General features: G+C 46.6%; 1 protein-coding gene across 1 annotated transcript in view; it reads left to right on the plus strand.

Moving 5' to 3' along the window:
* Positions 1–2,256: 2,256 nt before the first annotated feature.
* Positions 2,257–13,218, plus strand: part of CD81 (CD81 molecule) — a 92,775-nt gene continuing 81,813 nt past the window's right edge. The window contains exon 1 of the mRNA XM_090032503.1: positions 2,257–2,480. Within this exon, the coding sequence (XP_089888629.1) occupies positions 2,415–2,480 (66 nt within the window). The 5' untranslated portion in view covers positions 2,257–2,414. The remainder of the gene's footprint in view (positions 2,481–13,218) is intronic.

The raw sequence follows: 13,218 nt of genomic DNA on the forward strand, positions 1-13,218 counted from the left end.
GCCTTGCATCAGCCGAGGCAGAAGACCCTAGAGGGGAATGGGTCACGGATCCCCCCAGAAGCTCCCAGGCAGGACAAGCAGCCAACTGCTCCGCTCGAGGAGCCGAGGACTCCAGGGAGGAGCAAATGGCAAGGTCCCCAGAGGGAAGGACCGGGAACCCTAGCGGGGAGCTGCAGCGTACCCAGGCAGAGGGGAGGATACCAGCCACGGCCAGCTGCAGGACAACGAGCAAGGAGCGGCCGACGAGCGTCAAGGACGAGGAATCAAGCGGCAGGGAATTTTGGGACTGCGAACCCAAGACAAGCAGGACTTGCAGGCCCTGGGTTGGGGCGCTGGTGCGGGAACGCGACGTCGCCAGGCAGGGCCGGGACACGGAAGAGCGCTAGGGAGGCGCTGTCAGGCGGAGGGTGATGCGAGCCGGTTCCAACCACAGACTAGGATAGGGATTGCCCAAAGGGGCCCGGGAAGGTCCGGGTTAGAAGCCCAGCCAGTAGGGCTGTGAGGGCCTAGTTTCAGTTTTTCAGGTTTGTTTTCCTATTGAAAGGGATACCCTAGCTGAGGGATATAGCTGGGGAGCTCGGGCTAAAAACCCTGCAGTGAAATCCCCACCTTGACCGTGACCCAGCCCTGGGTCACCCAGGGTACAAGGAACTCTTGGATTAGGGTCAGTCAGACCAGTGAGGTGATTGGCCCGTCCGTAGGAAGCCGGATCGCACACTAGGAGGGCGCATCAGAGGAGGCGTAAGGCCAGGGTGCAAGGGGTGGCGGAGCCCCGCAACGTGACCGCCGAGAGGACCCCGGGCTGCAGAGTGACCAGGAACCGCCCTAACTGAACATAAATAACAAGTCGTGGCGGACGAGATCTAGGACGGGGAATGGACATCATAACACCTACTCCCAACCAGTAGCGCCAGCAACGGTCCTTCTTCCACAGGCGACTACCCACAGGGAGGACCCCCCCCTCTCCCTCCAGTCTGGCGGTCACAGAGAGGCCCAGGCCAAATGGCCCTCCTGGCCGCCCCATGATAGGCCCTGGCCCTGGGCAGGAGTGAGCAGGGCTTGATTTCATAAGGAGCACAGCTAGGGCAGCCATGCTCTGGATGGGAAGGGTGGAGATCACCCCTGCACCATACAGCCCAGGTAAGCTCTATTGCATGTACCCCCTGCTCCCCACTCCCTCCATCCCCCTATTTCTGCCTGACTCCTGGGACATCATGTGCAGACAGTTTCTCCCCTCAACCCACATGAGCACCACCATACAATATACAAAAGTAAGACTTTATTTTGAACTATTATGCAATTGTTTCTCTACTCAAAAACACATAAATCTGGATAAAACATATTTTTTGAAATAAAATTAAAATGTTTTATGATAGGTGTGTGATTTTTAGTATCTGATTTTTAATTTTTTTTTACCTATAACTTGTGTGATCATCCCAAATATTTTGCATGTACGGCCCTGCATGGTTTACCAGAACTCATTAAGTGGCCTGCCAGATAAAATAATTGCCCACCCCAATCTAGCAGCAGCCAAGGTGCCATGGCACCCTGGTTGAGAACCATCAAAACATCAAGCAGTGAGTGTGCTAAAGGTGATATCTTTTATTAGACTAGCTAAGTTGCAAAAAAAAAAAAAAAAAAATCTAGTTGGTCTAATAAAAATATTGCCTCTAGCACACTGAGTGCTTGTTTTTGTACACGAACACAGCTACAACCTTTATCCACCAGAGCATCAATATTTTGCTTTTTTCTGTAGCTGCTTATAGTCTGAGGGGTCTTTTGGTGGAGACTACTTTTCCATAAGCCTTCTCAGCTCATGTTTGCTGGGTGACTTGAAAAAACCAAGTGCTATCTGGATGGTAGCTCCCCTCCCTTTCTGTGTTTGTGGGGTGTGGATCAGGAAAGACTTTATTTTTTTTTAACCTATTGATAGATGCAGCATCTAGGATAAGCTTTTCTTCATACACCTTAAACCATATTTAAAGCCCCCACATCTGTTACAATAAATACACCTGTGCACCCATCCACAGTCCTTTCCCTTATCCAGTCGTAGTCTCTTAGTCCTAGCCTCAATTTGGGGGTTTACAGTTTCAGTTCATTCACTGTAGTTGTCACTGTTGCTGTTTTATGGATGAGAGCAGACGCACAGGCTGCAGGGAAATGAGGGGTAGGTACCCCCAGGAGGCGGTAGCTTCCTTTTTAAGATGGCCTGTGCCTGGGTGGGAGGATCTCAGGGAAGGGGTGTCACTCAAGCAGGAGGAGCCAGAGAAGCAGCCTAGTTTTCTGTCTATGTTGTGCTCTAGCTCGAAGAAGAGAAGCTGTGATCCGCCTCTGCAAGAGCAGCAGCTGCATCTCACGCGCTGATTGATCAGGCCACAGGGTCCAGGCAGCTTTGCTCGCAGAAATTTTCAGCAATGGGAGTGGAAGGCTGTACCAAGTGCATCAAATATCTGTTGTTTGTCTTCAATTTTATCTTCTGGGTGAGTGCATTTGCTTGGGGTACAGCTTTGCTCTGATTTAATGGCTGGGGAAAACGAAAGGGGGTGGGGGAAAGAAGGAAAGGAAGGTGACTGTTATCGTTCAGCTTGCTCTCTCCTGCTCCTGGCTGGTGTCAGATTGCCACCAAAAAATGCAGCAGGTTCAGAAAAGAGCTGATTTTCCCATCCTCTGCAGGAGAGGCACAGAGCTTTCTCCTTTCCCAGTAGCAGCTCTGGGGGATGAGATTGGGGAGGGAACAGCAACAACCTTTAGGTGGAGAAGATGGGGGGAGGATTGGCTCACCCCAGAAATGGGTGTTGGATTGATAACCGAGCCTAGCTTGCTCAGAAAACCAAAACTGGGAGCCATCTCTTCTCCTCCCCAAAACCACTGCTACAATAACTGATTTCCAATAATTGAATCAATTTGTACCACCCTCCTCTTTCTTTTGAAATGGCAAATGTGTTTGGTTTGCTGCGTGTTCAGATGCTCTTCAAACTTAATAAACCACCTGTGAGCTGCATTGGGGGAAAAAAACAATGCTAGGGAGCCAGCTTCCTTGTTTGCCTGCTAGGTTGATGGGGCATGCCCCTGTTTTCAATATGCAGGTCTGCAGCTATGTAATAATCGAGATTTAAGTCCCTTGGAAAGGCTTTATTTTTTTGAGCGCTGTGGTACGTGTTTTGATTTTGTTTGTGCTCTCCCTTAGGTTCTAACTGATTGAAAGTTGAGACTCATTAATTACCAAAATATATGAAAATGTAATGGAGGCCAGGGCTTTGGGGTTGAAAGTTGATCTCTTCTGGTCTTTTTGTCGTGTCAAGAGAGAATGAGAACTGTGCCCTTTAAGCCATGTATGTATACAGGCTTTTATATTCAAGACCACTTGATTTTTGTCAAACTTTTTAATACAGGCAGCACACTTGGTTCTGGACAACACATGTAAATGGCTCGAAGTGATAAGAAATGTGAAAAGGAGTTCCTAAAATATACTTTTAACCGGTGCTAGGATTCTTCTATGTTTCGGAACATAGGCTGCAGTCAGTCTCTCTCATTCCACCCAAGTGACACAATCTGTTGTTGAGGTTGAGGTTGAGGGTGCTACAGCTTGCTACTCTGAAGATGTAGTTCTCAGGTGCCACCCTTCCTTGCCTTAGCCCCAAACTGTTTTCAGTTTGGAGTGGGTGGGGGTTAAAACTTGCTGGGTGGATAAGTAGGCAGGTGAGGGTGTCTTAAAAGAATTGGCCATTGGAGCTACTTCCCACACTCCTCCCATTTGTCTCTCCCTCCCTGCCTAGGGAATCTTGCAGGGACCACACCCCACCGCTCAGAAAAAGTCTTTGCCTCATCTGCAGGTTCAAGAAGGGTTTGGGTTTGTTGGTTTTTAAGTTGTATTCTGTAGTCACTGCAAGTTGGGAAATATTTTTTCCTACTATTCGGAAACAAGCTGTCTTCCCTGTGTCTGTCCAGAAAGGGCATCCCAGAGGGCTCCAGCAATTAGGGGGGAGAATAGTCAATATACACAACTTTGTTAATTCAGCAATTGGTCACATCCTTGCATTTCTCATGTGTGTACATTTATGGATGTCACCAGGATAGTGTTACTGCCTACCTTATGACGAGCCACCCCTGCTTCTGGGAGAAATAATAGGAAAGGGGGGGGGGAATGTCTTTTGTTCAATTTAGCTGCTTATTTTTCATATGTGTTCCCTCCCCCTGAGATGCCTGGGGAAGCTCTTGTAGCTAGTAATCATACTGAAAAACAGTGCAAGCTCTTGTTGTCTTGTTGTAGGTTGGCAGTTCAGATGACACACAATTCTTGCACCTTTGTCAGAATGAGATAGCTGCGTAACACTTTCTTGACTGTATCCCTTGTTTTGCAAATGTTTATGAACGCCTTATGGCTATGTCTGACCCTTCAGTCTACTTTTAAGCTGAGGTCACAGCACCTCTGGGTGCTGATCAGACACTGCAAAGTGGCACCACTTGAGAGATGCAGTTTTATACCGGTTAGCAGGGAGATTTAAAAAACAAACAAAAATACCCCATGGACTTCCATTTTCACTGAGTTCTGCAACAGTGTTCCTTATTAGCAACGGGAAAGAGCAGTGGTGATGATGACTACAGAGGCGAGCTCAAAGAAGGGGAAATCTGGTAAAGAAAAACTTAAAAAGCCCCAAACAACTTGGGCTTTCTTACTTCAAAAACGCCATCCATAAAGTTGCTGTATTTACATGTCCAAGTCCCCACCCAGGCCAAGGAGCAATGATTATCAGACTCCACCACTAAGTGATTTGCTGGGTGTGTAAACAGGAAGATGCCTTATCACCCAAAGCCTGATTCTGTTTATTTGCTGGGGATTTCCTATTTGTTCCGTTACTTTCTTAGTCTTTAATCCTTCCCCTCATGCTGAGAAGCAGCATTCTTTCTATAATATTGTGCATATCAATAACATCACCAAAAAAATCTTGGAGGATTTGCTAGCATGGGATTATGAAGATGTACTGTGCCCCCAGCAATGCAGTCATTGGCCCTGTTTTATGAGTGGGCAAAGTGACATCCAGGGATGTATTTTGTCATTGGTCAAACTGGGAGTAAAACCTTGGTCTGTCAGATACTTTAACTGTAAGACTGCCTTCCTGGGGCTTTATATTCAGTACTCCTTTTGAGTCAGCTATGGTGTTCCTGAACCCAGTTTGGATTCAAGCTGAACTGGGAGCACCCTTGCTGCTCTGTGTATTTTCTCCTATATCATCTCCCTATGGAAACCTAAACCAGAATCATGCAATGGTCCAGATTCATTCCTGGCATGACTACAAAGGCAAAGTGAATGTAGCACTATGTATTTTTTTCAGTTATGCAGCTACCACTTCTTGCTCCCTGAAAAATAGGGCTTTCTGCCTTAAAATGAGAGGAGTAGCGACTTCCTTATCTCCATTTAAGAACTTTAGTATGGCATTATTGCATTTTCCTTGCTTTTTTGCCCTCTTTGTTCCTTCCCAGTTATCTCTTTCAGACAGTGGCTTTTTCTTTCTTTTTTGTTATAGCTTCCTGTCATTCTTGACAGTTGTCTGGGTTGGGGAATGGGGAAGGGAAAGGTATCCTTTTTGGCAGTACTAGGATTGACAGGAAGGACGTATGGGAACTACACAAGCGCCTAATTGCTGAGCCAGCTTGCCTGTTAGCAGCCACCTCTGTCTCATATAGGAAATGACAGTCATCCCATTTGGTAGGAGGCTGCTTTGTTTCATAGGGAAGTATCATGTTCTGTTTCTTATTCTGTTCTGTCCCTAGCTATAACGTGACAAGAAGTTGCACACAAACGGGTATCAATGATTGGAAATCAGTTTCAGGGGTGTAAGTTGCAGCCATGTTGGTCTAAGGACATAGGCAGACAAGGTCCTTTGGATAAATCCAGTATCTTTTATTAGACCAACTCAGATAGTTGGAAAAATTCTTCTTGGCAAGCTTTGTGCACCCCACTTCAGGAGGGATGTGGACAACATTGAGAGGGTCCAGAGGAGGGCCACCTGCATGATCCGGGGACAACAGGGCAGACCCTATACAATGAGAGACTGCGGGACCTGAACCTGTTCAGCCTTCACAAGAGAAGGCTGAGGGGGGGACCTGGTGACAGTCTATAAACTCACTAGGGGGGACCAGAAGGGTTTGGGGGAGACCTTGTTTCCCCTAGCGCCCCCGGCATAACAAGAAATAACGGCCATAAGTTGTTGGAGAGTAGATTTAAATTAGACATCCGTAAGAATTACTTCACTGTCAGGGTGGCTAGGATCTGGGAGCAACTTCCAAGGGAAGTGGTGCTGGGGACCCTGGGGACCCTCCTTAAGAAGAGGCTTGATGCCTACCTAGCTGGGATCATTTGAGCCCAGTTTCTCTCCTGCCTAGGCAGGGGATCAGACTTGAAGATCTACAAGGTCCCTCCCGACCTGACTTCTATGATTCTTTTGGGCACAAACGCCCTCCATCAGGCTAAGGAAGCATCTGCAGATAGTCAGAAAAATTCTTCTTAGCAAGTTTTTGGGCACAAATGCCCTCAGACCATCTGAGTTGGTCTAATAAAAGATACTGGATTTATCCAAAGGACCTTGTCTGGAAATCGGTTGAAATTAGTAACACAACAGAAGTTCAGTGCATGTAAACCGCTTTCAAAATGGCCAAAACTGGTTTAAGGTAAACCTGGATGGAAGTACCATCAGACTGAACTGATCTGGTTAACTTGATTTATTGAACTTCTGTCCCAGATCCCTCCAGATTCAACTCGGAGTCCCCCAGCATCACAGGGGCTGTTCAGCTGTTGCCCTGGAATCCCAGCAGAGCAGATTTACCTGGCAAATGGCAACAGTGTGCAAAGAGGATTTGCTATCTGACTTGTGGAGTGGAATTAGGGGGCTTTAATGAGTACCTTCTTCTTAAAGTAGAGGTGCACTGATACATCAATCCCATGTCAGATCAGCACCAATATGGGGAAAATTGAGAGTACTGGCAATCAGTTTTTTTGACTCATGTGGCTGATAAATGCCCCCTTGCTGTGCTGCAGCTGTGCACATGCAGGCAATCAGGAATGCAGCCCAGCAGTGTGGAAAGAAGCCGGGTCCAGCTGATAAGTCTGGTGGGGGGGGGGGGGGGGGGGGGGGCGGGGAGGGGCGAAGAGGGATGGAAGGTGCATGGGGGGTGGGGGGAGCAGATTGATGTCCCAGCAGTGAGGGAGGGAGTGGGACCAGGGCTGAGGAAGGGGCAGATACTGCCCAGCCAGGGTGGGGCAGGGCACGGGATGGAGCCATACCTCATGGGTGTGATGCAGGGAGGAGTGGCAGCTCCTGCTGCTGTATGCACTCCGGGAGGGCATGTCTGTGTATGGGGTGGGGCAGGATGCCACTGCAGGCTGGGGCCGAAGCTGCACTGGGTTTATCTCAGTGGGGAGGCTGTGCCAGGGCTGCGCTCAGGGCAGGTAGTGGTGGCGCTAGGAGGGAGGTTGGAGGGCAGTCACCCCAAAATTCGCCGTAGCCCCACTCCCAGTGCTGCCGCCGCCCACCCCAAGCACAGCCCCAGCCCCGCCCTTCATCGGGAAGAGTCTGGCCTCAGCCTGCCCTGTCCCATGTGCAGATCTAGGGACACATGCCTCCCCCCATGGCCTCCCTGGGTGTGCATAGCAGTAGGAGCCCCCCACCGATGAGCTATGGTTCTGTTCCATCCCATGCCCTGCCCTTCCCCAACTGGGCAGTGCCTGTCTCTCCCCCTGCCCCAGCCCCAGTCCCTCCCTTACTGCGGAGGCCTCTGTCTGCCCCCCATGCCCCATTCTTCCCCCCACCCCTTCCCCCACAACAGACTTACCAGCCAATTACTGCTCTCCACGCTGCAGGGCTGCATATTGGCTATCAGATTGATATCAACTGATATGGCTTGTTAAGTCAGCCAGTGGTATTGGCCCAAAACAATCTCTATCAGTGCACCCCTATCTTAAAGGTTTTTTCCCAGAACAACAATGGCAGCCATAGGATGCAGGTCTTGCCCAACGCAGATGCTACACTTAATGTGTACATTTTTAGCATTGTCATCCTTGCTCTAAACCAGTGGGGTCCAACATCTTTTGGCAGGCGTGCCACCGATTAGCCCTGCACCCTCCTTGAGTGCCACTACAGGCCCCTTCTGTTTTCTCCTGCCTCTCTGCTTTCTGTTTCCTGCCCTGTTTGTTGCTGTGCTGTCTGTCTCTGCCTCAGTCTGTGAGCCATGCACACAGTTTGCCTGTGCCACTTGTGGCCTGCATGTTATAGGTTAGCCACCCCTTTCTAAACCAGGCAGAAGATTTGAGACTGGGTCCTTCCTGCCTTTTGCTCTGAAAAGTTTGGCTGTCAGCTTTCTATGACCAGACAGTTTTGGAGCGTGCTTAGAGAGACCTAAAACTTAATGGGCTGGCCATAAAATGGGGCTAGCTGATGCCAACTTAATGTCAAGTGTCTTCAACATTTGGATTTGAAGCTTTACAACTGGCTGTGGAGAGAGGTAGTTAGTGTTAGTCTGAAGTCAGGCAGAAAGCAGCAGGGTGGAGCTCAGGTATCCAGGTTGTAGCTGTATTGGTCTAGATGCAAAAGGAATCAGAACCTGTGGTAGAGGTGATATCTTTTGTTAGACCAACTAGATTTTTGCAAAAAAAAAAATCTTTAATTGCTAGCTTTTGGGCACAAACACCCTTCTTCAGGCATGGGAGAAAAGATTGCACAAGTTCTCATGGGTAGAAATGAAAGTTCATATTTCATAGAAGAGTTGAAGGTGTCGTAAAATCTTCTGTTTGGAACAGTTCATTTTACGGAGATTGGGCTTGGAGAAAAGTTGGAATAGCCTGTTTGCCTCAAAGTTATTTGGTGGCAAGCAGGACACAGTCACAGTTCCTTCTAGTTAAGGTGTTTCACATTTCACAACGAGTAAAAAGATGGAACGCTTTTCTGGACAGGCATTTCTCTGAGCTCTGTGAGGCTCGGTGATAATGCAAATTGCCTTGAACAAAGGCAGGAGCAGGGTCTCAGGTTTCAGGTGGTCAAACTTGCTTCCTCCTTGTAAAATGATGAAGATTTTGTTTTTAAAAATTCACTAAAATTCAGTCTCTTCCATGTGTCAGGTATCCAGGTTGTAGCTGTATTGGTCTAGAGGCAGAAGTATCCTATAGACGGGCATTAACTTTCATCAATCCATCTGTTTGATAGACAGCTGTGTGTACGTCTTTCACAGCATCTGAAGAAGTGAGCTCTCCGGGCTTATGAAAGCTTACACATCTCTGCTTTTAGTTAATCTATAAGGTGCATCTCTACCCTGCCTTCAGCTTCTGTTTGCATGAAGGTTTTCAAAGTCTCCATGTCCTGTGAATGTGGGGCTGCATTGACAGAAGGCTTGAGCACCTCCAGGCTCTGCTCTCTCAAAAACCTTGCCCCACTCGACCTAGACACTCATTTCCAGTCCCTTGCTAAACTGCTGTACCCACCAGGGTTCTCAGGACTGACACTAGCAAACTCATTTGTATGCAAAGCTACTCTGCTCTTGCCCTTCCACAGCTCCCCACGCTCACTTGTTTATCTGAAGTCAGGCATTGTTGCAAAAAACAAGTGCAAGATGGAACAAAAACAGCTTCATTTGAGTTTTTTGCAACATCCTTGCATGCTAACGGTTTGTCCTGGAGAAGAAAGTAGTTTTAAACTAACTCTATTCAGCAAGCAAGGGAAAAGAAGTCCTGTAATCTTTTGTTGTTGTTTGTTATGAATTGCGGCTGTAATTTCAAAAGCACTTGGTGCCCACTGTTCTGCTGGCAATGACCAGATTTTGGGAGGTGCTGAGCACTTCTGAAATGTGAAACTACATGTAAATTGCCACAAACCTTTTTTTTTTAAAAAGGAGCCTCGTCTTTCTCTCATCTCATAATGAAATTACTGGTTAGACTCATCTGGGATCCTGTGTTCCTCTTCTGCATGCTACTTCATAAGCTCCTCTTGAGAAGCCCAAACACCATTGCATCTAAGCTGTTTGAGAGCAGGTTCAGGCTGGACATTAGAAGGCACTACTTCACAGTCAGGGCAGCTAGGATCTGGAACCAACTTCCAAGGGAAGTGATGCCGGCTCCTACCCTGGGGGTCTTTAAGAGGAGGCTGGATAGTTACCTAGCTGGGGTCAGATGAGCCCAGTATTCTCTCCTGCCCAGGGTGGGGGGTCGGACTTGAAGATCTACTTGGGTCCCTTCCGACTCTACATCTATGAATCTTGGGCTCTGTCACAAACTGAACAATGCAGTTTAGTCCTGGATATGGAAGTGTGCTGTCTTCATCCAAAGTGGAATTGAACCAATTGAAAAAGGGTCCCTGGGGCACTGAAGAAAGCCAGAAGCCAAATTAGCTGCTTTTCTATATAATTAAACATAACCAAAGAAAAATTGACTTGCTCTGAGAAGCATCACCCAGCTTATTATCTAATGCAGCCAGTGGCAGCTTTCCAGATCTGGAGCACTTGCTGGCTGCATTACCAGAAAGGTGTCTAATTAGAAGGAAGAGTTTGCTCTTAATTCAATTTTCCGGACAGCACATAACTATTTTCTGTTGCCTGTGGTGGGCATATATGGTATGATTAGGGGCTGATGGGAAAAGCTGAAGGAAAATATAAGACCACTTTGTCTTCTCTGTCTTGGAGGAGTGGCACTTCAAGACTATATTCATGCCTGTAATATCCAACCTTCCCCCCGTCCAAGTATTATTTCCTTGAATGTTTCTAGATCAGGGGTACTCAATACCCAGCCTGTGGGCCAGATCTGGCCCCTGGTGCCATGGGCTCTTCATGGATCTGTGGCCCTGCCCACTATGTTAGTCATGTGAGGGTGGCCCAGGACCTGATCCCCATACTTGGGGGCCCAATCCTGGTGTGTGGTGGCACCATATGTCCACTCAGCTGGCCTGCTGGGTCAAAACATTGAGCACCAGGGTTCAAGACTATCTTCTTTTTTAAGCTAAAAACAGGCAGCTGTTTTAATCCAGGACCAATTACTCACTCAAATCTAAACTGGGGCATAGTATTTTGCACATGAGACTTAAATGGCAATTAACTCACATTGGTAGTGATTATTCCAGGGCCAAATGTGTTTTTGTGATACTACACAGATATTTAAATGTGGCTTGCCCCTCTGGAAGTTCTGGAGTTTGCTGGAAAACAAGATGCTCTGTTTTTAGCTTTAGTTAATTTCTTTCTGCCCACCAGGCCTAGAGTTTTTTTTATTGCTGGGTTAAGATGATGGTGAAATAAGAAATCACCTAGTATGGAAAGGATCTGTCTTTTAAAACAAGCAACCCCAAACAAAGTCAAGTGAAGTAAAGGCTGCGTGGAAGCAGATGGAGGCAGGCTGTCAGCTGGAGACAAACCAAAGGGCATGAATTAAGTCTGGCTGGAAAAGTGGGAGGTGATTTGGCTTAAAAGACAGGAAGACTGTTTTGTTTGTGTGCTGGAGCTGTACAGGTGGAAAAGTTAATTTTCCTCCTTTTGTGGTTTCAAGTGTGCAGACTTGGTCTTGTTCAGAAAGGCGTGGCTTGAGATGTTTCAAACAGTATAGGGAATTTAGGTGCCTTGTTTTCACTGTAATTAATAGTAGTAGTCTGTTTAACCCCTTGGGCTCCTGAACATCACAAGCACAGTTCACTGCCCCAGATTACTATTGAAAGATGCTCTGGGATTTCAGTAGGCTGGAGATTTCTATCAAACTGGATTTGTCAGAACTGGGCTCTATTCTTGTTGCGGTGGCACCGCCTGCAATTAGGTTGGATTGGGGCCTTGTGGCTTTTTTGACAGTGAGAGAAAGAAGTGATGATTGCCAAAGCTTAAGTTACAGTTTCCCAGATTCGTTTTGTTTTCATAATAGGTCAGGTAAAGAGTGGTTTATGTGGTGTGCATTTGTAAGATCGTGATGTTTTGTGGTACTTCTATAGATCCATAGGATGAGAGGCTGAGCTCCATTCTGGTCATAAACAAACTAAATTTTGCATTATGAAGAGGCTCTCCTAAGATTGGTTGGGTGGGAGCTTTTTGGTAGATCAGAGTCCCTGAGAAATCCCAGTGTAATCAAATGCTAATGGATAACACTACATGTATTTAGATGATATACGGTCAGATATACTTGTATTTCTTCTTTGGTTGTGCAGTTACTAAATACCCTTTTTGGAGTGGGACTGGGATCTTTTCATGGTGGATAGTCAGCAGAAACAGATTCAAACCCAATCCAAGAGTACCCAGTTTTGAAGCTGCTTTCTTAAGCCAGCCTTAGATGACTAGTTAATTCATGTGTTAGCCACTATATTTGTATGTATGCATATATGTAATTATACCCATGTTGCAAATTGCATCTGACTTGGGTCATGGAAGGAGGCTGTTGTGCAGGGTCTGACATGGCTATGCAAATGGGTTGAGAGGGCTCATGTCTTAGTGCAGTGGTCTCCGAACTTTTTTGAGCAGGCACCCCTATTGGTAAAAAAAATTATTGAGCACGCGCCCCCAATATATGTATATTTATTTACTTATAAATTATATACGTGTACTACTCAGTATAACACTGTACAAAGTTTGGAGACCACTGTACTACTGTACCTCCACGTTATGGACTCCCACTCTTCCCTCAGGATACCTCGCGTACCGTATGTGACACGTGACCGTCTGACATATGGATCGAGTGAGGGTGCCAGTGTCAATCCGTATATTAAATAATATTAGTAAAGCTAAATTTCTTTCTTTTTTTTTTTTTTAAGATAAAAAAATAAATATAAATAGAAGTTCTAATATTTTCTTCCCGCACCCCAATGGATTGTCTTCTGCTCCCCACTTTGGAGACCACTGTCTTAGTGGTTGGAAGAAAGGAACGGGTCATTTTCTGCCCTGTAAACCAAAGTAATACTTCTCTTCTCTTCTTTCAGGTTGCTGCGATATGTATAGTATCTTGTTAGGCATTTTGATCCTGTGATAAAAGGCCCTGTGGAAGTATTAGATTTATCATTAAAAAGGAACAACGATCTCAGTTAAATAAATGTTGAGCAAATAGACTGTTGGAACACAAATTTGAGACTACAGAATGCTGTTCCACTTTCTCTCTGCCAAAGGGTCTATTAGATATTAGCAGTAGGTCTTAATTCTATTGACACTTCCCAGCAAAGCTGCTTTCTGAAGCAGGTATTGGTGAAGGCAGCACCTGCTTGAATGCATGAGGAA

Source organism: Crocodylus siamensis, chromosome 2 (assembly GCF_052110815.1).
Source record: "Crocodylus siamensis isolate JL-2025a chromosome 2, ASM5211081v1, whole genome shotgun sequence".
Classification (NCBI taxonomy): Eukaryota; Metazoa; Chordata; order Crocodylia; family Crocodylidae; genus Crocodylus; species Crocodylus siamensis.